Source organism: Copidosoma floridanum, unplaced genomic scaffold (genome assembly GCF_036245765.1).
Source record: "Copidosoma floridanum isolate Cflo_tuat_1 unplaced genomic scaffold, Cflo_Japanese_pri ptg000022l, whole genome shotgun sequence".
Classification (NCBI taxonomy): Eukaryota; Metazoa; Arthropoda; class Insecta; order Hymenoptera; family Encyrtidae; genus Copidosoma; species Copidosoma floridanum.
Window position 1 is genome coordinate 3,263,912 of NW_028321899.1, and position 23,604 is coordinate 3,287,515.

Sequence of the window (23,604 nt, forward strand, 5' to 3'; positions counted from 1 at the left end):
CATTGCATTGGACCTATATGGTGTTTTGGTTACTAAGTTATCTCGTTGCAGAAATGCTGCTTTAAGATTTGTCACCGATGTTGGTCGTTCCGAATATATCACCCCTGTATACAGAGCACTTCGTATACTGCATTTTACTGAGCGACGAGTGTACCTCTCGTTGTGCCTCTTGGTCTTGATCTTGCGGAATGGTCTACCTGAGTACATTGCTAATCAACTCCAGCTTAGGCCTCTTGGAGATGGTGGCTCCCTTCGTCGCTCCCAATTGGACTTGGTGATCCCATATGCTAGCACCTCTTACTATCAAAATTCGTTCCGCGTAGCTGGTCCGTGACTATGGAATACTCTTCCGCATGATCTACGCTGATGCTATGATCGGCCCTGTTTCAGGGTGCTCCTTTACAGTTACTTTATTGATAAGACGTTTGGTCGCCTATAGTTTGCAAGTGTTTTGCTCACAGCGCATTACTATGTACTAAATTGTTATGTTTTTATATTTGATTTTTTTTTGTTACCTTCTCATATTTATATATATATATATATATATATATATATATATTCTTTTTGAATATATATATGCGTATGCATGGTTATGTGCGTATGTATGTATATGTGTTTAAATTTTCTTCCTTTAAAGTTTACTCCTTTATTTTTGTTATACCTTTTTTTTTATGATTTATTCATGCGAATTTTGTTAGGCTGATGCCATTGTATTAGCTCAGTCATTTTGTTTCTTTTTATCATATATACACTATGCCTCAGCGTTGTAGGACCTTGAGTTCATTGTCGATTAAATAAATTCAACTCAACTCAACTCAACTCTTCTTCTCCCCGTCGTATAACCGCACACATACGTGTTAATTTGTGGAAGTAAAGACAAAGCCAGGCCCGACCCGACGGCAATAGCAGCTTCGTGCAACCGTCAAGCTCATGATTTCTCTTTCAGATCCGACAAAGGCTAGGCTAACCTATTTGGCACCCAATGCGCTCTGGCAGACGTCATTGCTCGTTTCGCGCTGGCCGTCACACAAACTGAGCCCTCGGCCTGGACCTCATCGAAGTGAGGCTTGAGTTGCTGGATGGCTACTGGAGCGACTTTCAGGCCAATCATCTGAGGCTCATCGAGACGCCTCCTCCCAAGAAGCAGGAGTCACTTACCCAAATAAACTCGACATCGGAGGCCGAGTACATAGAGTCACGCGCCCACCTCTACAACGCAAGGAGCACCCTCGCACCACCCCCTGGCAACGGTGAAGCGGGCCCTGGGTGCGCTACATCGAGTTGTGGACCCCACCTGCCCCGAATTAGTATTCCCGCCTTCTCCTGGAAAAGAGAAGACTGGGAGAGCTTCCGTGATCTCTTTCGAGCGCTAGTGCATAACAATCAACAGCTCACCGATGTCGAGCGACTGTTTTACTTAAAGTCTCTCGTGGAAGGAGATGCCAAAACAGCCTTCGACGTGATCCAGATCGTTGGCACCAACTACTTGACCGCTTGTGCCGTGCTCGAGGAACGATTTAAACACCGCCGTCTCCTAGTACACGACCATCTAACGGCACTACGCAACATCAGACCTTTAAGAGACGAGTTGGCCAGAGGTCTGCGGAGCCTTCTTGATACGCTGGGTCGCCACTGGGACCAGTTGCAAGCTTTGGGCCGTCCTGTCCTTCAGTGGGATGACTGGCTGATCTCTTGTGCCATGACCGGCATGGATACAATTACCCGGCGTGCCTGGGAGGACGAGCTCGAGCGGTTCGAGAGCGCCGACACAAGGGCTGGGATTGAGACTGCGACTTTCGCCACCATGACGAACTTTCATCACCAACAGTGCCACGCTTTCAGCTCCATTGAGGGTTCTCGCCCAGCATCCGTCAGCGAGCACGCCCAGCATCCGTCCACCAGCTTCATCATCTTCTGGGCAGCACTATCGCTCCCTCGCAACCGGCGCAGCTCTGCCTCCGTGCCCGTCCTGCAGCGAAACCCATTACCTGGGGCACTGCGCTCTATTCCAAGGCCTTGACGCGCACGCTCGGCGAGACCTGGTCTACCAAGCCCGACTATGTTTTAATTGCCTCCGAACGAGCCATCTGTTGAAGTTCTGCCTCTCCCGATCTGTTTGTCAGCACTGCCGAGAATAGCACCACAGCCTGCTTCACGACAGCAGTCATCGACGGCCATCGAACCCATCTGACCGTCTGCCATCACCAAAACGGCCGAAGGCCGACCCCGTTGGTGCAACCCGTGCCGACGACCTGGGATCGTCGCCCCTTACTGACTCGCCGTGCTACCGACCGCTCTCGTCCAGCTGAGTGGTCCGTCCGGCCAGCGCGCGACAGTCCGAGCCCTCCTCGATGCGTGCTCCGAGGTCACGATCGTCTCTGCGAACCTGGCACAACGGCTCAACGCCACGCTGGAGCACACTAATGCGAGCATTTCCGGAGTAGGAGGTGAGTTGGTCGTCTGCTCGAGAACTCGAGCCCATCTGCACATCGACCTGGACAGAGATGCGCCGCCGATCACCTTGGCGGCACTCTGCTTACCTCAGCTCGCGCTTGTATCGCCGTCCGCTCCTCTGTACCCATCCGTGGCCGAGCAGTGGCTTGATCTTCAGCCTCCGGCTGACCCCGAATTCGTTACACCTAGTCGTGTGGACCTGCTCCTCGGTGCCGACGTCTACAGCCGCATATTGAGGGCGGAATCCGTCCGTTGGGGCAACATTATCGGTCAGCACACAATCTTCGGCTGGACCCTCGTCGGCCATGCTCCTGGCCTGTAGCCGGCAGCTTTTACTGTTGGCTCAACACTGCACATTGACGGCGCACCGTCTTGGCATCGCGAGCTGGCTGCACTGCTGCAGCGCTTTTGGGAGCTCGAGGAAGTACCGCAAGTCAACCACCGCGCTCCAGAGGATATTGAGTGTGAGCGCGTCTTCCTCGATCATCATCGTGCTTGGGATGGCCGCTATGTCGTTCGTCTGCCACTGAAGAGCGACAGCGCGTGGCTGCTTGGCAACAGCCTGCAGAGTTCCACGGCCGCCCTTCACTCGTTGCATCGTCATCTCCAGCAGACCCCAGTGATGGTTGCTGAGGATGTGCAATTTATGGCAGAGTACATCACTCTGGGCCACATGAGGCCACTGCCTGACGATATGCGCACGGCATCGCCCCAACCAGTGCACTATATCCAACATCACGGCATCTGGCAGAGCAGCGATAAGGGCCGCAGACTTCGCGTCGTGTTCAACGCCTCGAAACCGACATCGAGCGGCTACAGCTTAAACGACGTCCTCTTCGCGGGCCCAAGGCTGCAGACCGCGCTCCCCAGCGTGCTTCTACGCTGGCGACGACACTGAATCGCCTTCTGCAGCGACGTCCGCATGATATTTCGTCAGATCTGGATTAACAAGCGTGACGTCAACCTACAGCGTATCTTGTGGAGCCCTGTTCCAAACCAACCGCCCACGCACTACCAGCTGTTAACAGTCACCTACGGCGCTTCGTGCTCACCGTACCTCTCCTTGCGCTCTGTGCAGCAGCTGTGCAAGGACGAAGGACACCGTTGGCCCAAGGCAGTTCCCATGGTGATGAACAACCGCTACGTCGATGACATACTCTCCAGTGCCAACGACATCGCCACGGCCCGACATATTTGTGACCAGCTAATCGAACTTCTGCAAGCCGGCGGGTTTCCTCTGCGCAAGTGGGTAGCCAATGTGCCCGAGCTGCTGGACGACCTCCCCAACGACGTGCGCCTGCGGCCCACTTGGTGTCAGCTTAGCGCTGAAGGTCACGTTAGTGAGCTCGGTGTGAGCTGGGATCCACCGTCAGATTGCTTCCTGCTAACACTTCCCCTCATACAGCAAGACTTATGACAAGCCAACCTGGACTGGGATGAGTCTGCTCCGTCGTCCATGATTCAAAGGTGGACTGCCTTTGCCGCCGAGCTCCAAGCCATCTCCGGTCTATCCCTGCCTCGTTGGATTGGAACGTTCACGTCAGCGGAAATTCACCTGCGCGTATTTTCCGATGCCAGCCACCGCGCGATGGCTGCTGTCCTGTACTCTAGACTACAGGCCACGGACGGTTCTGTCCGCTGCCACATCTTCCTCGCTCACACGAAGCTGGCGCCCATCTGCACTCTTAAGCCAATGGCCGAGCCCGTGGCCCGGATGACCATTCCTCGCTTGGAGCTTCGCACCGCCCTGCTGTCTGCTAAGCTTCTGCGCTCAACGGCCGAAGAACTAGTAGTTCCAATTGAGTGCTGTCACACTTGGTGCGATTCGCAAATTGTGCTGCACTGGGTTAGCTCCGATCAGCCAACCAACAATGCCCTCGTCGACAACTACGTGGCCCAGATACAGGACACGCTACCCTCGAGCGCCTGGCGGTACGTGCCGTCGCAGTTTAATCCAGCCGACGTGACCACTCGAAGCGCGGACATGTCCGGTCTCAGACAACAACTCCTGTGGTGGGACGGTCCGCCGTAGCTCGCTGACAATGACCGAGCCTGGCCCTAGGAAGCTCTTCAAGAGGTGACACCCCTGCCGGTGGCCTGCTATGACACCCATCTGGCTGAAACGAGCATACTTGAACGATATTCCAAGCTTCACACTCTACTCGTCGTTCTCGTGCGCACTCGTCAGTGGGTCCGGCGACAGTTGCGTGGCCCTCCTGTCCTGCCGTTGCTCTCACCACTGACCCCCGCTGAGCTTTAAGATGCCTTACTGGCCTGCGTCCGTTTGAGCCAATCGGAAACGTTCGGCAAAGAGCGCGCGTGTTTGCAGAAGGGCGATCGATTGCCAAAAGGGAACCCCTTGACTTCTCTTGCGGCTTTCCTTGACACCAACGGCGTTCTGCGCGTCGGTGGGTGGCTGGATTTCTCCTCGCTACCTTTCGAAGAGCGGCATCTACCAATCCTTAGCAAAGCCTCATTGCTCGCCTCGCTATTTCTTTCTTGGGCCCATACTTGAGCTCTTCACGGTGGATACAGGGTCACTAGCGCCTACGCGGCCAAGCATGCATGGATTCTCGGTGGCCCACGCAGAATCAAGGCTCAATTGCAGCGGTGCGTCGTATGCAATCGACTCCACGCTCGCTCCGCGACCCAGATGATGGCCCCCTTACCATCTTCACGAGTCACACCTTCCCGCGCTTTTGGCCGCATGGGTGTCGACTACGCCGGGCCTTTTTCAGTACTTGCGTCAAAAGGACGAGGCATATGCACTACGAAGGGTTACATCACCGTCTTCGCGTGCATGACGACAAAGGCCCTACACCTCGAGCTCGTCGGTGATCTTTCCACAGCCGCCTTCCTGGGCGCTCTCGCTCGGTTCACCGGTCGTCGCAGTCGACCCTCTGAACTCTGGAGCGACAATGCCACTTGCTTTCACCGCGCTGATCTGGAGCTGCGCGAGGCGTTACAAATTGCAGAGATCGACTGGGACCTCGTTGCTGGCTCTCTCGCTTCGCAAGGTATTACTTGGCACTTCATTCCCCCTGGAGCTCCACATTTCGGTGAACTCTGGGAAGCCGCCGTCAAGTCAGTCAAAGGCCACCTCCGACGCGTAATGGGCTCCCATCACCTGACCTACGAGGAGTTCTCCACCGTACTAGTTGGGATTGAGATGGTGCTCAACGGAAGGCCCTTGACACCGCTCTCCGGCAACCCTTCCGACCTCGAGGTTCTTACACCAGGCCACTTCCTTGTTGGAGCCCCACTCGATTCCATCATCCAGCCCAGGCCTCCCACTGAGAACTTGGACGCTCTCTCGCATTGGGACCTTGTAAGAGCCATTCGGGCTCAGTTCTGGTCACGCTGAAGCCAAGAGTACCTTAATACACTCCAGCAGAGGCCAAAGTGGACCGTTGCTCGCCAAAGTTTTTCCGTCGGCGACTTCGTCATCCTACTTGATGCTACCCTCCTCCAATCGAGCGATCGTTGGCCGCTAGGTCGCATCATTGGCGCCCAGCCTGGTCCTGATGGATTGGTGCGCGCGGTCACTGTGAAGACAGCGACTGCTGAGTACGTGCGACCGATTGTCAAACTGGCCTTACTTCCCGTAGCAAACCCCGGTCCACCAACGCCACCCCCTGATGGTCAAGAAGGCCGACCCACCTTGGTGGGCGGCGACTAGTATGTTGCTCCAGGAGCAATGTGGGCAGATTGCTCGGCTCGTTTCCCGCGATCAACGTCCGACAAGATGACGGCACGTGATCCCTCCTTCGTTCTGCGCGCGTACTGCTTCTGCGGAGCTGCCAAGCCGCGTGCGGGCTGACGCACTGACGATCGAGGACCCAAGGAAGAAAGAGCTGAGGGAGATCACATCGACAGAAGTGATATAATTGTCTGCAACTCTGTACTAGGCGCTAAGTAATATTTAATAAAGATTTTTAAAACTGAACATTAATGATGATAGTTATTATTACTGTCATTAGATAAATACTTATAATGTTAACATAATTTGTAACCGTAGATCAAGTCTTTAAGATAATTATTGCCAGTTATCATAATTAATATCAACAATGTTAGTACAGCTTATTAGAATAGGTGTTGGGTGAAACCACAGCATTTGTAATTAGACACTTGTAACTACCATTTGTTGCTACGGTTTGAATAGATTCGTTGGTTGGTATTATTCCTATTACTATTATTATTCATACGACTAATGCTCACATTCTCTGACAGAGTGGGTGTACTTACAAGATACCACCGTAAGATTATTCGATGAGTGTTAGTTAATTTTTGTGTTACTTCTATTATTTGTATTACTAAAACTACGCACTAATAAAAAACAACTATTAAAAATCGTCGAATGAAAAGGAGTGTTCGAGTTAGTATGACCTGGACAGAGGCGCGCAACACGTGCAGCTCAGCAAGTTGGCACTACTAGTCAGAGGGGCCTGAAAAGGGCTTACACAGGCACACAATAAAGTATCTGTAAATTTCATAATGTTGAGAACGTTTGAGATCCAGTTTGGTGTATGTATGTTAGCCCTACTCTTGGCTCTTTCACTCTCTCTCTCTCTTTAACCGAGACGGCTTGAGCTCCTTCCGAGCGAGCATCTCGGCCTATTCTCTGGTTAGAAGCTAACTAGTACGTAACTTCTCGCTTTGCCCGAGTTCGCCAGAGGAAGCATAGCAATGTTATTCCTTGTTTGCCTTTGTCGGCTCAAGTGCTCAACGCAGCCACTCTCTCGCTTGACCCAAGCTTCCCAGCCTCAGTTCAGGCATCAGTATTCCTGCATAGTTACTTTTTTTGATTATAATTAAATCGTTGAGGTCATGTTTCATATCAACTCGTCATCTTGAAGTCGTGTTTCATATTGAATCGTCATTTTGAATCAAACGAACGAGATCGTGGCTCCTATCGACTCGTCATCTTGATTCAAGCGAGCCTCTAATAGTTCAAGTTTAATTGGTTTAGATTCAGTTTTTAAGCTTTGCTCACTTAGAATGAGAATTGTGCTTGCGTCGTGGTTTGTTTCTCGTGCACAGCGACATTTTTCTTGTGCGATTGTATATATATATATTGATGAATAAATTACGATTTATCATTGATTATAATTGTGATGTAAGTCATTTTTTTTCAATTTTGCCTTTTTTGCTACTAATAGTCGATTCCCGACTTGACTAACTAATTAATATTAAAGATTTGCATAAGTTATTCGAGGCTCACTAAAGGCATCATCCCTTAGCCAAGCGAATTATAGCAAAATTTACAAGGAAAATGGAAAGATAACGACAACAAAAAGGTAAGAAAAATGGAATCCCTCTTCCTTCCTTTGATAATAAAAGAAAATAATCTAGGAGTAAAAAGGGAACACAACATCAAGGAGTGGCCGATCTAGTGCACCTCTAGTCAGTAAGGTCACTAGTGGTGGTCCCTTACCTTTGATCTTTTTTTAGAATAATTTTTCTGTGTCCTTCAAATCAGAGAGTGTGTGAGATCCGTCATTTTAATGATAAAAGGAACTTTAGATCTTAAGATGAATCCAGTGCCTTCTTAAGCCCCAGACTATATAGTATGGACCCAAATTGTACCACGTTACACTTAGAGAACAAATCCTAACTGGGGAGAAGGACAAGCTTACCTGTATGTGAAGTAAGTAGCACTTATCCCATGCATCGGACTGCTTGCCACAATGTAGGCTAGCCGTAGTCAGATTTTCTAGTAGAGATGGCACTTTAGTACTTCTCCACAGCATGACAAGTTATACTTGTGCATTGAGGTGCACTCTGCAAATGCGTGTAGGAGTACAACAACGATATAGAAGCAGACTACATTAATTACAAACAGTGTTAAGTATCACTGTGCATAGTAACTGCTTATCTCTCTTCTTAGTTAATATTTGTTTTCTGAGTATACGGTCTGTGTAGCATCAAGTCAGCAGCATCTCAGTCTCCTCTGAAAAATTAGAGGCAGCCTTTGTTTTACCTATGCAATATCCAATCTTTCAGGTTTCGATACTACGCTTCACTGTCTGCCTTAGTGTAAAACTAAGGTCAGAGTAAAGAAAAGAGTAAATAGAATGATAATACGGCTTTATTCTGGTTTAATAAAATCCTGTATATCACTGCTCTAGACAGCAAAGGCAGCCATCCAGCAGACGTGTTGAAATCGCTATATCTAGACCATACAATACTGATTGGAAAGGCAGTAGTACCCACTAGATATACTGCAGGCTTAAGCATTTTCAGTTTACCCGCATATAAGCTAGGGTCTACACCGCTGTTAAGTATGGCCGTAACAGCCTCTAAGCCGTTTTAAAACGGTTAAAACACTGCTCCATCCTCTTCAGAGTAGTTGTGTATTCATGCTTAGAATTGCAGGGGCAGCATTAAACCACGTTAAAAGACGAAGGAATGCTCTGCAAACCATTCACGGTTACTATGCCTCTCTACTCTACACGTAGGCAATCATTTAATTTATAGTTAGGGCGCCCGAGCAAAAAAAATTGAGAAAAGTGGTGGTCCTCTATAACAATACATCATTTAGCATAAAATTCGTTGCATTTATTGCACAATTAACGCATTTCAAGCAACTGCGCATGGGTGACCCATCACTGGCTGCAGCTGCTCAAGTAACACGGCTAGCACGCTATTTTTCACTATTTCAATTAGTCAATACATACAAAAAAATTGATCATATCTATAGTAAAAAAATTTTATACAGTACAATAAACTTATACCAAAAAAATTATGCCAGCTTAAGATCTTAATATCGAATATGACGGTCAGAATACGTAAAAAATCTGAAACTATTGTATCCTGGCTTCTATTGGTCCTGTAGCAACTTTTTTTTCTTAATTTATGTAAAATAAGCGTAATCAATTGCACTCAGTTGTTTTTGTCTTAGTTGAAAATTACAGAGAATACGGCCTTGTACTTGCAGTTTTTTGTTAATTACATTCTTATTTATTTATTTAAAAATTCCCGTTTTTTTGTAGTGAAAATAATGTTATTCCTCACTGATTTCAAAAAGTTAGATATGGATGCTATACCCGCAATACATTTATTACACAATTGAAATTTTTAATTACAAACTGTCCAATAAGCTACCTTTCAAAATTTTTTGCTCGGACTTGGCTTTAAATAAAAACCATACTAACATCTGTAAAAAAATTTTTTTCATCCAATTTTGAATATTGCAACATATATTTTCATACACTTTAATTTTTTTGCGTTATTCATCTTTCTCGCTTGTTTAAACAATAGAATAAAATTTCTGACTTTTTTAAACATTTATTCACTATGTCAAATCATCAGGTAAACAAGTTTTGCGTTTAACATTTTGCTCTTAAACCAAAACTTTCCGAGATGTTTAATAAAAACTGAAAAAGAACCTTTTTCAACTTATTTTGCGATAAAAACAATAACGCGTATCTGTGTCAAAGTCGATGATTAAGGGTGTTATTTAATGTGATTTTGTCCAAATTTTAAGTTAAATATCGTGTTGTTATAAAGTACCATAACCCTCAAATGCTCTGGTGCTCTGACTATGAATAAGTTACACAATAAGCTGGTATTGTTAATAGAATCATTTTTGTCATACGTTAAAATTCGTACCAGCGATGGTAAAAATTCTAAGTTATAGAACTTAGCATTCTTATCATTTAGGGTGAACAGTCTTTAAGAGTCGTATTATCTTAATAAAGTAATATCATTTTTGTGAGTCAAAAAAAAAAAATTAAAGTTAAAGGTGGCTCATCATGGAGTTGAAATACTTTATGTATAAATTAAACTTGCAGAAATCACACATTAATATTAGGTGAATCATCTCAGAAAATTATCAACCATATTACAAAGCAATTCTTTCAAAACGAATCACTTAACAATTTATGCGTCACGTGTTTCTGAAAGGACGCCATTAAATCTGTATAACATTTGATACAATACGTTCCAAATTATACTTCAACTCTCATTATAAAAAACTAAGTCACTAAAAAAATTATTACCATTTCAACGATATCAAGAAAATGTAAGTTTGCTAGGAAATTTGAATAATATTTTATCAATCAGCTGACTTTTACAACCCGAGGCGCTTACTGGTCACCTTATTTATTTTAAATGCATCCAATAACTTAAGCAACAATCCCCGCACAATCCAGAGTTAACTTAAACTGTGGCAACTTGATTAACCACGGTTTGAGGTGTGATAATCTGACGACACGTAAATAGATAGTACAGGTGTGGTGAGCTACTTTAAATGATCATTAGATTAATGTAAATATCGTTAATCTCGTAATGTAATTGTTTCTTGCAAAAATGCCTAAAAGTTTTGTCAAATTATAAATATCTTGACTAACTTTTCATGGTGACGTTCTAGAATTTTGTAAGAAGATGAGTAATGTATGCATGACTCCTCTAGACTAAAGTAGGAGCTTTCGCTGTAAGGTGATTGTTGTTAAGGTAGAAAATCCATCATCACTGACGATTAAACTTTTCTTAAATTCAAAATATGTTGTGCATACAAAATTTTTATGCTGTCGATAATTTTGTTAAGATAACGTATTGATACTAGTTTTTAAGATGTTTAAATTTAAGATCAATATTTCAACGTGGGCTGTAACAAGGTACAGCTATGACAGCTTTAAAAGTCAACCTATTTCTGTAAAAAATGGTGCACGAATCATTAAAATTTTCACTTTATTTTGGTCCTTTTAAATTATGGTGTGTTATCAAAAAAAAAAATCAGTTGATTGATTAATAATCTTCCCATTACAAAAATATACAGCTATTATCTATAAGGTTATCACAATTCGGTAAATGACGGACTTCACTTACTTGAATAACTCGGTCCACGGATTTTCTACCTTAATTGTGTAGAAAGGTCTTTGCAAAGTTTTAGTTGTTTGAATAACTTTTTATATCTTTGAGTGATAGTTTAAAAATGGTGTAATAAGGTGTCTAAATTTTTTGATACAAGACTTAAAATATTTATGTTCTTAACATTATCAGCACTCTACGTTAAAATATAATCAAAAAAAAATAATTACCTGAATTGTAAGTGGTGTTAAAAGCTTACTTCATTTGATTGCATACTAAATTACCATTAAAGTATTTCGATTGGCTTTAAAAAGAAACAAAGTATTGAAGTTGATCAATCAAGCAACATCACTTTATGATGAACAGTACCATAGAAAAAATATTTCAACTGCCTAAAAAAGTTCTGACTTGTTTAATCATCTATAATAAATCAAATAGCGTTATTCTTTTAGGCAAGAGATTTTATTGTAAATTTGTTTGATATACAAATAAGGTTGATATTCCATCAATCATAAATCTTATTACAATAGAAATAATAGTAATTCTTATTAGAATAAAGAAAAGTACGTTTGGCTAAATCGTACATTTATACCATTATCAAAAAAAGTTCAACTATCGGAAGTCAAGTTCATGTACATATTTCTGTTTGAATTTCCGTCCATACCATTGGACAAGATAAGTTCTGCTCATATTGTCACCACCATATTACCATCTATTGAGACGTAAGCATCTGTTACTTATAGTGACTTAATCTTGTACTAATGTATACGGCATTTTCTTTGCATCTTTGACTCATGTTTTTATAGTTTGCATGTAACTTTCTTGTTTACTATCTAGTGAGAAAATCTTGGCATCGTTGTTCATGTTTCTCTGTGTGTGTTGAAGTTGATCTTAAGAAGAAAGTACATGTATATGCAAATGTAATAAAACGTTATATATAAACATGCGAAGTTTTTATTACACGCTGATAAGGCTCGTACACTCACGAACAAAACTTTATAGTAAGAATCTTTCGAAAAACTAGAATCCTAAACTTTTTTTTTTCTAGCCTGGGATCAGTTGCTGATTTATCTATGGATTTCCCGTGTTCAATAGAGCATGCTAACAATTTTTGAGTTTTTAAAACCAATTAAACACCAATTTGTAAATAAATAAGAATTTATAGTAAATGTTTTAGTGGTTTTTGTTTTAATCCATTTTACTATGTTTTTTTTCTATTTTATTATAAAGTTAACCAATCTTTTTTAAAAATGGATTAAGTATTGAAGAATAATTTACAAATTTCAATGATTTGGTTCTTGTAACTTTGATTTTCTGATACTTACAACAGGTTAGAACAAAAATATAGCCACGTACCTAATTCAGTACAGCAAAACGATTTTTTTGATTCATGAATGCAAAACTTATGATTCAGAATTGAGACTTTATGTTTAAATAGTTAAGAAATTTCCACTTAAATATGAAACTTAAAAAATCAGTAGTAACTATTAACATGTATGGTATAACATGTGCTGGCGTAGAAATGTTAAAAATGATGTATAAACTAGTTAAATACAAAGAAAAACACAATTCTCTACAGCTACGTTCTAACAATTCTCTGTTTAATTCTTACGAAATATGTTATTCAAATACAGCTGTTAACTGACTAAGTAGTTATAATCATTTGTATCATAAATGAAACAAAACGAGATTAAATCAGATTACTTTGTAAATTTAGAGCTGACAAGTGTTTATTTTAAAAAATGTTTTCTAATAAGAAATAAAGATGATAAAATAGAAAAAAAAGTAAAGCAATTATGTGCTAGTAAAACATTCTAAAGTAATTGAGAATTTAGATCAAACTTTTTTCACTCGTGTTACTCGCGATTTACATTTACTTTATAAATAATTGATAAATCAAACAATGTTTTAAAATCATTCTGTCTTGTATCACAAAAAGATAGATTAATTTTTTGCAATTATTTAAGTTTTAGACAATTAATACTTGACGTAGTTACATACTTACTTGCATTTTTTACTTTCTGGATTAAAACCGATATGATTATAGAAAAAATGATACTTGTGAAGTGGTGGAAACATCTCATTTTTATACTTTTATTTCCTCACGAATAAGTAAGGAATATAAATAACGATATATAATTTTAATACTTTTAAATTAATTAATGATTTAGATGATTATTCAGAATATACAACTACATTTTTTTCTCATTACCGATGTCATCCATGGTTTATTATGATTTAAGTCATTAAAACATAAAATTTTTTTATGAAGTTTTACTTGATTTATGTATCACCATAAAATGCCATAACTATAACAATTAAACATATTTATAACGTAAACATAATAAAGGACCAATAAATATTTTCCTTTATTTGTGTTGATTTTATGCCTCTACTTGCTTTACGTGTAGCTCTTTTTAAAATAAGTCATATTAAATAGTATGATTCTTTGATGGGCTCTAGAACTAAATGTACTCTCAAGTAGTTCCGTGTTTTTCAGTAGGTACGTGTAATATACCAGTATCACAGAAAACTTTGTGAGTTGGTAAAGACTCTGAGATAATTTATTTTGCGATACACACACATATATATATATATATATATCTCTGTATGTATGTACTTTTTTAAAAGTCTTATTATATCTATCACTTCTGATTAAAGATAATTATTGAAAATTTTGAGTATCAACCTAGAACATTCGAGTAAGTCAGTAGAATACGGAAATATTGATCAAATTTCACATTTTTGTTGTATTTATTTTGTGAGGTAATTAAAATTTTTAGTTGTATATTTAAATTTTGAATAGAATAAAACGTTAAAAAAAAAAAAAAAAAAAAAAAAAGCTAGTACAATAAACGAGACCAGCTTTTATTTGTTCTAAGACATTCTAAGGCAACAATATGTGAATGACAGTTCAAAATACTATCCATAATGTTATGGTGCTAATGAGGTATATAACAATAAAACTTATTTTAAGGGGTAGAAGCCACTCATTGGCTGAGGAATTATTTAATTATTATTTTTATACCACATTTATTATACACAAGAGTCTCCTGAAACACAAAATCTCACGTTTTCATAAAAAAAAATTGTTTTTCGCCTTCATTTCAATTTTCATGGAGTAGGATGGTTCCATAGAAGACGGCAAGTCATAAGGCACACGAAGCCTCAGCATACATCTAAGCTGAACATCCTTATTTTCTAAATCATTAACAAAATGTAAATTATCCAAAAGCATGAAAGTGCTATAAAGAAAGTTTAAAAACCAGACAAAGCCTTAGCAACCCTGCTACAATTTACTAAAGATTCGTATACTTAAATATTTAAGTATGAAAAAGCAACTTTTTTTGTCGATATGCGTAATTTACTTTGATTTTATTCAGACACTTACATACTGTTCTACCACTTTATCGAAAAATATATGTCAAAATATCGTAAAAATAACGAAAAGAGCCATGAGCATCTCCAAGTATTAAAATTTACATTTCCTCCAGTTACTCAGTCATTACAAAATATTCTTATTGTTAAGTAAGCTGCAAGTCAAATGTTTCCTGTATATAATTGGAATAAGCATATTATTAAAATTAAGCAATGCTGCCAATAGTATGATATATGCACCGGGTATATTCTAAGTCACAGCAGACTGTACTCTGCGTTGGGACTCTTGAGTGGAAGCTCTCAGTGGAGAAGTGGTAGAGCGCTTGTTCACCACTTAGAGATCTCAAGTTCAAGACCCCACTCCATCACTTTTCCGTACGTCTCTCTGTGTTTTTTTTAATGTTTTAATCACTGTGATAACTCCAAGGCATCTGCTTTAATGCTATACTGTGCCATGCTAATATTAACTGGATCCAAAGGGTAATGCGTAGATGTATGTGGCATCGCAAATTTAAATATTTAAATAGTGAAAATTAACAGTATCCCGAGGTGAAATACTGGAATACCCTCTCAGAATAAATTTATCTTGTGAATCTAATTAATAAAAAATGTTAAATATAGAGAAGGCAAGACAATGCAACATTTCTACAACTAGATACCTGCTCAGGGGTCAATTGTAATGTGCATAAAATACAAGTATTATTATAACAAACAAATTAGTATTTTATGGTTATTATTAATGAAATTTACTACCAGTTAAAAATTCCTTATTAACAGCAAAGTAACCACTCACCCAGGTTTAATACGGTTTTCGCAGGTGAACACAACTTAGCTGCAGAAATTATTAAAATTTTATAATAAAAAGAAATCAAATATAGTGTTCTCCATGTAATTTGAGGATATTGAAAATTCTACATTTACAATTAGATTATCTTAATTTTTTACCTTGTTAACTAAATTTATTCCATAATTTAATATTTTTTTGAAATAAATCATTACCAATGAATTCTACCAGTTTACACAATTAATTAAGCATTTATTTGATGACATAATTTAGAGCTTAAGGAAAAAAACTGAACGTAAAACAATTAAAACATAACCTAATCTTGCGTTTTTTCGCACTGCATGTTGAGTGTAAGAGACGTTGAGGTAGTTGTTTTTTAAATCAAAATTATCTATGAAAGTACGGAATTATCAGCAAAACTAGTATGAGCGTCGAGAAATATTTGTAAAAAATTTGAGACCAATTTACTACTTCATGATTTATACATCCTCTTAAAAAAATCACTTTTTCAACATTGGAGCAATGGTGCAAACACTACATAGCCCCATTATTTTAAAAAGTATAACTTACAACATATCTATAAATAATTTTAAAACTACTGAAAACTACCTTAGACAGTAAAAAAACACATACATTTTTTTGAGAATTTCATACCACAAAGTTTTAAAGTAATGGTAATCAAAACAGTGCTCTTCGTTTGATTTTGGAAGATAACCAAGTCAGTATCGTGTATGAGGCAACGTTGCATTGTCACATAAATACAAGTTAGATAGATGTATATGTTTGTGTATGCATATGTATAAGCAAAAGCAGTCATATTTCACTGTGATATTTTGCATACGGGATGATATATGTGTGATGTATATCTATATATAAGATTGACCTACATATTGGGAAGCAACCGCGTTAACATAAAATTAAGTGATTTATGTGATGATTGATAAAACAGCTATTTACACTTAATTATGTATGTTACACAATGGATAGTACTGCCAGGGATAAAAAGCATAAGTGTGCAACGGTATTCTTATGGCACATGCTCTTTTTCTACCTGGAACATCAGAGTACAGCTGTAGCATTAACGTAACTTTAAAAATGAGACAGGAAATTCACATTGTTTCTTAAGAGCCCTTAATAACAAGATATGAACGTCAGCTGTGTTGGCCTTAGCGTTCCAGATAGTTTATAACTACACATAATAGAGGCTTAATAGATTTAATGTTATACTTACATTCATACCAGTCAAAAGTCAATAATACTTGAGTCAAATTTATTAATATATAATTACAAAACAGTACACTACTACTACACTATTACTACACATGTCAAATAAAAAGGAAGATACACTAAAAAACAAAAAAAATTGACCGTTTTATAATTTTGATTTTAAAATCACACATGGCTCCCGATTTCTATAATTTTTATATATATGAACGTTTATTTGCTAGGGTTACCGGACGTGATAGTTTCGCAGGATATGTCGTAGTTTTGTCTTGTCTGCCCTAGAGTCCTGGTTTTTGTTTAAAACACGTGAAATATCCTGGTTTCTACGTAACTACTGTTTTTAAGCTTTCAGCAAAAATTATTTGGTTTTCTTGTAACATTTCTTTTCATGAACGTTTTTTGATGCATATGCCTTATAAACTTTGGTAATAAATTATCTTCAAGGTAAGACCTGTTGCAATATCTTAAGTGCCATTTTTACCCGTTAATCACCATAAAAGTAAGAAAGTGTTTTTTTTAATACGTAATATCTCAACAATAAAAATACCTAGTAGCTTAAAATTTTTTAAAATGTTACTTATATAAATATAAATAAGTGGTTTTGATTTTACAAGGATTGCTTTTCAACTTTTAGAGTTATTAACGATCAAAGTTTTTTTCAAAGCGCAGTTGCAAAATGCATGAAAGTTTATTCGTGTATTCTATTTTGATCAAACCGGTCTTAAAAATTTGAATATAACGTTTCATTGTTATTTTCGAAAAAAATCAATTTTGACTGATGTTATCACCATTTGTTCAACAATCATCATGATTTTTTACACCCATTTGAGACTATAAATTTCTGTAAAAATAAAATACCAATAATTTTCGTACACATAACTTCATAGCTGGTATTTTCTTATGAATAAAAAAAAAAATAGCTGTCTAAGCATGCTCAGAAAAGAGATAATTTTTTTCCTTTTGTTTTCTGAGGACATTAATATACGTCATACAGTGGTGAAATTATAGGTTTATTTTAAGATTTATTTTAATACTTAAAATTTTAGAAAAAAGAACGTTGTACTTTCACCACATGATACCTTATACAATAACAATTAATGAAGTTGATCTTGCAGGACCCAAACGTGCCAGCAGATGGGTGCATTAATGGCAATGGAATAGATAAGCAGCTCCAGACAAACTGAGCTTGAGAGCTTCAAATTAGGAGTGCTTTTAAAATAGGCAGTAGCTTGGCTTCTACACCACCAAAAACATTTTTTGTGTGCTTTTTTAGGGTATCTTGATGAAAAAACAATAATGATGATGATTTGTTTAATAATTGATTATTAGAAACAATTACATAATTAAATTCGTCTTTATGAAAAAAATTTTATATGAGTTAGACAGTTTAAAATTATTTTAACTGTAACACATTAGTAATAAGAAAATGCATTGGTTAACCCTTCAATAAAATTATTATTCATTATAAACAATTCCATAATTAACCTGATGTTACGTACGGTATGCTAGACATATCATACTAACTCCCCCTGGTGACCACGAAGCTACTTTATCAAGAGGGTACCGACGGGAGGGGAACGAGGTAATATAAGGCCCGGCAAGCTTCAAACTCGGGGAGAACGAAGAGAAGACTCTGACGGATAGGGAGAACAAAGGGAAGTTTTGGACAGACAGAGAGAACGAAGAGAAGACTCGGACAGACAGAGAGAACGAAGAGAACACTCGGAGAGATAGACAGAAAGAATGGAGAGAAGAAGTGGATTAGATAGACACTCGAGTCAGAGATCGGGCAATCAATCGGGAACACACACGCGTCTTTGCCTTATAAATAAGTATCTTAAATAAAAGTCTTTAAGGTTCCAAGTTTTTGATCGTTCTCACGAAGCGCCTCCTTCCCTTTCGGTTTTTTCACGTAACAGTTTTGGTGCTAAGTGTGGGGTTTGGTAAAAGTAAAAATTTTTTTTGCACGCCAAAAAGCACACATAGTGCAGTGCCGCGAGAATACAACGAGGAGCCGAAAAGCCGATCAAAAAGGACAGGGGCAGTCATATTCTGCAAGCGACGGTGACATCAACCCGCAGGAAAACAGGACAAGGACACCAACTGCTGATAATCACAGGATCAAGGATCAAGGAGACAAGCAGCGAGCGCTGAAAAGAGATGATTTTTAAAATCTTATTTCTACTGGTGTGCATATTAGCGAGAACGTAAGTCCATTTATAATAAAATTAATTTTATACCTTACTCCCCGGGCAAAAGAGGGAAGGCACTTATTAGGTGAAAATGAGGTCGTAGAAAATTTTTTTTTCTGGATTTATATTTATTATTACGTCCGCTCCCCGTGTTTGGCGTTTTTTTTCACTCTTAGAACCCGAAGAGAAATCGTGCGAAACAACAGACTTAATTAAACAGCAGATTAGGAAAATTTGGGCATATAAAACATAAAACAGAGGAAATTTATAAGTAGGCTTCCACAGATATAGGAAAAATTCGAAAATAATAATATAATAATAATAACCCGCACCCATATATACCACTAATTTCATTATTATAATTCTTATTAACAAAAACAGACTACAGATATTCCCAAAATAATATTTCTCCCTATTTATCACTTAGCAAAGAAAGGGCACAAAATTGAAGAGAGCTAGTGAAAGACGAACGCTGCTCTTTCATTTTCTTATCTTGCCTGTCACTACTCTTTCCACCCGATTATTGTTAAGCTGCGACACAGGTAATTAAACGCAGCCCCGTTGCTAGGAGGATAAATGCACCTTATCAGAACCAAAAAGGAGGATACGACACATAAAAATACGTGTATAAAGGAGAATAAAAAAGAAAAATAAAATAAAAGGGAAAAAACGATTCATCTACGCGACATTATCCATGAGTCAGAGAGTCATAGCGAAGGCTCAAGTAATAATATGACGGCAGACTTGTACAGGCCACAGCCCAATAGTAAACAACAAAATGAAAATATGACGGAACGAATGTTGGAATTGGAGCTGGAACCCGAGGGGTGCGAGAAACTAGACGCCCTGGACGAAGAAACAAAAGCGATAGTCATGAGTTTATTTTCAAAGATAAAAGCAAAACTAAAAAAAGCAGAGGAAGTGAATGTGCCACATGAGTCAAACACTGACACCAGCCAAAATCCATCACCGACGATAAGGGATCAAAGGGATATATTGTGTGACACAAACGCAAACACAGGACTTATAAATAACGAAATGGACCCTCTCTCTGGCGAACAAATCATTGAGCGAAGCTTTAGGGAAACTAAAGAAGTACGCGGAACTCGAAAAAACAAAATAAATATGTTATCAACACAATGGAGCATGCCAGAGAAACAAGAGCGGCCGATTCACATTACACCCCGTTACGAATATCAAGGCACAAGAAACTCCGGGACGAGAGACTTACATACTCAACAGCTGTGAGACGGACTAAGAGATATGAACAAAGAACCTGGAAAAATAAAGGAATTCGCGTCTATGGTAGCAGAACCACCATTGACTAATAATAACACAAACTGAACCGATTTAAATGAACATAGAGATAGGGAAAATATAGCACCAACCATAGGCCTATGTACAGAAAATATGCAAGCTACGGGTAATCATAACCATCCACGCAGACCGCAGAATTTGCAACAAAACATTCTGCCAATGCTCAGCCACATGGCAAACAGCATCCCGTTCTTCGACGGCGACCCAATCAATCTGCCGCTATTCGAAAGAATGGTAAGAATGACTGCTCAAATGATCGGTCCAGAATATGAATTATTTTTCCTTGGAACCATTGCAAGTAGACTAAAGGGAAAAGCAGCTGAGCATTTCGCGCCTAGATTGGCTTTATTCGGCACGGTCCAGGAATTTCTTCGGGAACTTTCGAACAGATATGGGAGTATAAATAATTCGGACACCTTAATGGCACAATTGAAGATAATCAGACAGCAAAATCGGGAATCGATAGAAGATTACGGCGGAAGGGTACAACGATTATATAACAGGTTCACGATGCTGCACGATTCGAATCCAAGCTTACTGCCGATTCAAAAGCAGGTCCTTAAGGAAAGCGTGGAGGCAGAAGCAGTCGAACAATTCACATACGGGTTGCACCCAACATACAGGTGCAAAATCACAAGCTTAAATCCAAGGACTCTCTGTGAAGCAATCATAGAGGCATTAAAAATAGAGAGTGACCTCAGTCTACGGCACGCAATACCAGTAAGTGCACTGCCTGCATACAATAAGGCAACAACCGAGCGAGGGCCACTAGTAAACCTAGCAAGTAAAGAAGATAACGCAACAGAAACCACTAACGGGGCACAAGGGACGGCAGCAAACGTAAAACACTGTATATAGGGTGGGATTTTTTAAGAGATACCGGGGCCAGATAAGCGCCGCCGAGAATATGATTAAATTTGATGATGTAGAGATACCACTGTTAAAACTGGAGTGCTTCAAAATACCTTTGAAATCGAGACAAATAATTTATGCGCAAATAAAAAACAGACAGCCATAACACTGAGCCACAAGAGAATTGTATTTTAAGTTGAAATAATTTTTCCAACGTAGATATTTATATGTTTGACAAAACAACAATTATTGCACAAAGAAATGTTTTTCAGTACAAAATACAATTCTCAATATTGACTACATTTTGACTTAAGAGAAAAAGAGTACATTACTTCTAATCTACATGTATATATATTTTTTTATGGTATGTATATTATTATCTGATTCAGCTTCTTTATTATCTTCGCTTAAATCATCTTATGAGGATATTGTGAAATTGTCTTTATTTTTTAAGCACTGCTCTTCATTTTTAATTTTATCTTTGTCAATGTCATAGGTAGCTGGCTGGTTGCTGTTCAAACAATTTTGTCTGCAGCAGTTTAAACGAAGCCACAAATATCGTGTTCCTTGCTTATCGCAGCCACAACTGCTTTTGCAATTCACTGTATACGTGCACCGAATTTGTTTCAGGACGTTGTCTGGCACAAATTTATATTCACAAAGTATGGGCTGCAGTCCATGTTTTGACTTTTTTCAACTCTATAATAAAGGGTGTAGGTTGTTACCAGCCACTATTGGATCTAATAATATGCTTGATAACAGCAATTTTTTGATTTTTTTCATAAACCATTGCATAACTAACTTTTTCTTCAGGTAAAATTTTTTTACGAGTTTTACAGTGTAAAATTATTGTTACCGTCACATATTAATATTATGAAACTGAATTAGTATACCCTCTAATAAATTAAAGTTTTAAGAAAAAAGTAAAGTCCGACCGTTCCAGATATTAAGTTCAATAAAAAAAAAACAGTATTTTTGTAAGGCCAACATTAAAGTTTCAAAGAATTTAAAAATGACTATGATGTATGGAAGCCCCAAAAAAAAGACTTGCAATAAAAAAAAGTACCATATTCAGTCTCACTTTTTGATGGTAGTTGCTTTTGTAACACTTAAAATTGGTTGACAATATCTCAGCTATATAATATCGGGTTACAAAATTTAAAACACGTACTAGATAATGGATTATTATTACATAAGGTTCTATGGCCAAAAAAAGTTTTTTTTAAGAAATCTTAGAACGTTATGTGAGCTTCGTATTAGAACATTATCAACAAAACAGTATTATCGTTTTTGACATTCATCTCAAAGCACCTCAATTATATACAAAATATGCTGAAAGATTAAAAAGACAAACTGTTGAAAAAAGCAATGAATTGTATTCAGTGAAAACAAATTGTAACTGTTAAACAGAAAGTATTTTAAGCTAATAACAAAAGTTAAACAAGATTTTTACAAGCTGTAAGCAACGAATCTCACGGTAACAGATTCTGACCAAAAATGTCAGAAAAAGACGCCGATATATTGATTTTGAAGACTGCCATTGACAAATCCAAGAATCCAGATGATGTAATTGCCAGATATGTTATGGCTTTCTACAGAGAAAAATGTTTGATTTCAAAAAAATTTAATTTTAATACAATTGTTTCAAAAAAAGCTTATTTAAAAAAAATTATAAATTAAAATACTAAGCTACCCACTGAGTCTGCCGTAGTTTAATACTGTTATCAAGTATACTATCAGATACAACAGTAGCTGATAACAACTGAAGCCCTTTATTACGGGGTTTAAAAAAATCAAAACATGAACTGCGGGTTATAATTTGTAAATATAAACTTGTACCAGACAACTTCCTGAAACAATTTCGGGGTACGTGTGGAGTAAATCGCAGAAGCATTTATAACTGTGTAAAGCAAGAAATAAAACATTAAAAGTTTTGTGTAAACTGCTGCATACCAAATTGCTTGTACAGCGACCAACCACTATCTTACTGACAAAGATGAAATTAAAGATGAAGAGCAGTGCTCAAAAATTAAAGATACTTCTACAATATCCTTATAAAATAATTTAAGTGAAGACTACGAAGAAGTGTGGTCCAAAGTTTTATAACAACAGCTCCACTTAGGCACGCCCAACGCTTTCCCCCCGCCCAAGAATAAATAGCACATACTCACTGACAGAATAAAAAACCAAATTTAAGGAAGAAGACACGTAGCAGTTTCAAAAATAAGATGTAAATAATAACCGTTAAGAATGTAGTTTTCGTTTTTAAATAAACTTAAAAGTTTTTAATCAAGAAAAGAAATTACCAACAAATAGCGAAAAAAAACTTGTAGCAGAGGCATCTTTTAATATTATTTAAAGTTTTAAGAAAGTAAGAAGTGTAGAGGATGGAGTACAAAATTCATTGCAATAAAACGATAATTTTAAACCATCTGATGATATTCCTATCGATTATAAGTATGAAATTAACATTGCCAACGAAGATGTATATTAAATAAATGACTAACGTGTAAAATAAAAAATGACTAGTTTAGACTATGAAACAAATCTGTGCAACTGAGTTTCAATAAACAAGTGGTAATAAAAGAAAAA

At 38.5% G+C, this 23,604-nt stretch overlaps 3 protein-coding genes across 3 annotated transcripts; all 3 read left to right on the forward strand.

The window, feature by feature from the left end:
* Nucleotides 1-3,376: 3,376 nt before the first annotated feature.
* Nucleotides 3,377-3,871, forward strand: LOC149374069 (uncharacterized). The gene has a single exon (XM_089594971.1). The coding sequence runs from the start codon at nt 3,377-3,379 to the stop codon at nt 3,869-3,871; it is 495 nt and encodes a 164-aa protein (XP_089451097.1).
* A 39-nt stretch (nt 3,872-3,910) lies between these two features.
* LOC106635883 (uncharacterized) lies at nt 3,911-4,486 on the forward strand. The gene has a single exon (XM_089594972.1). The coding sequence runs from the start codon at nt 3,911-3,913 to the stop codon at nt 4,484-4,486; it is 576 nt and encodes a 191-aa protein (XP_089451098.1).
* Nucleotides 4,487-4,496: 10 nt separating this feature from the next.
* LOC149374070 (uncharacterized) lies at nt 4,497-6,133 on the forward strand. The gene is made up of 3 exons (XM_089594973.1): nt 4,497-4,531; nt 4,990-5,782; nt 5,849-6,133. Exons 1-3 carry the CDS (start codon nt 4,497-4,499, stop codon nt 6,131-6,133), a joined length of 1,113 nt encoding a protein of 370 aa, XP_089451099.1.
* Nucleotides 6,134-23,604: the final 17,471 nt, after the last annotated feature.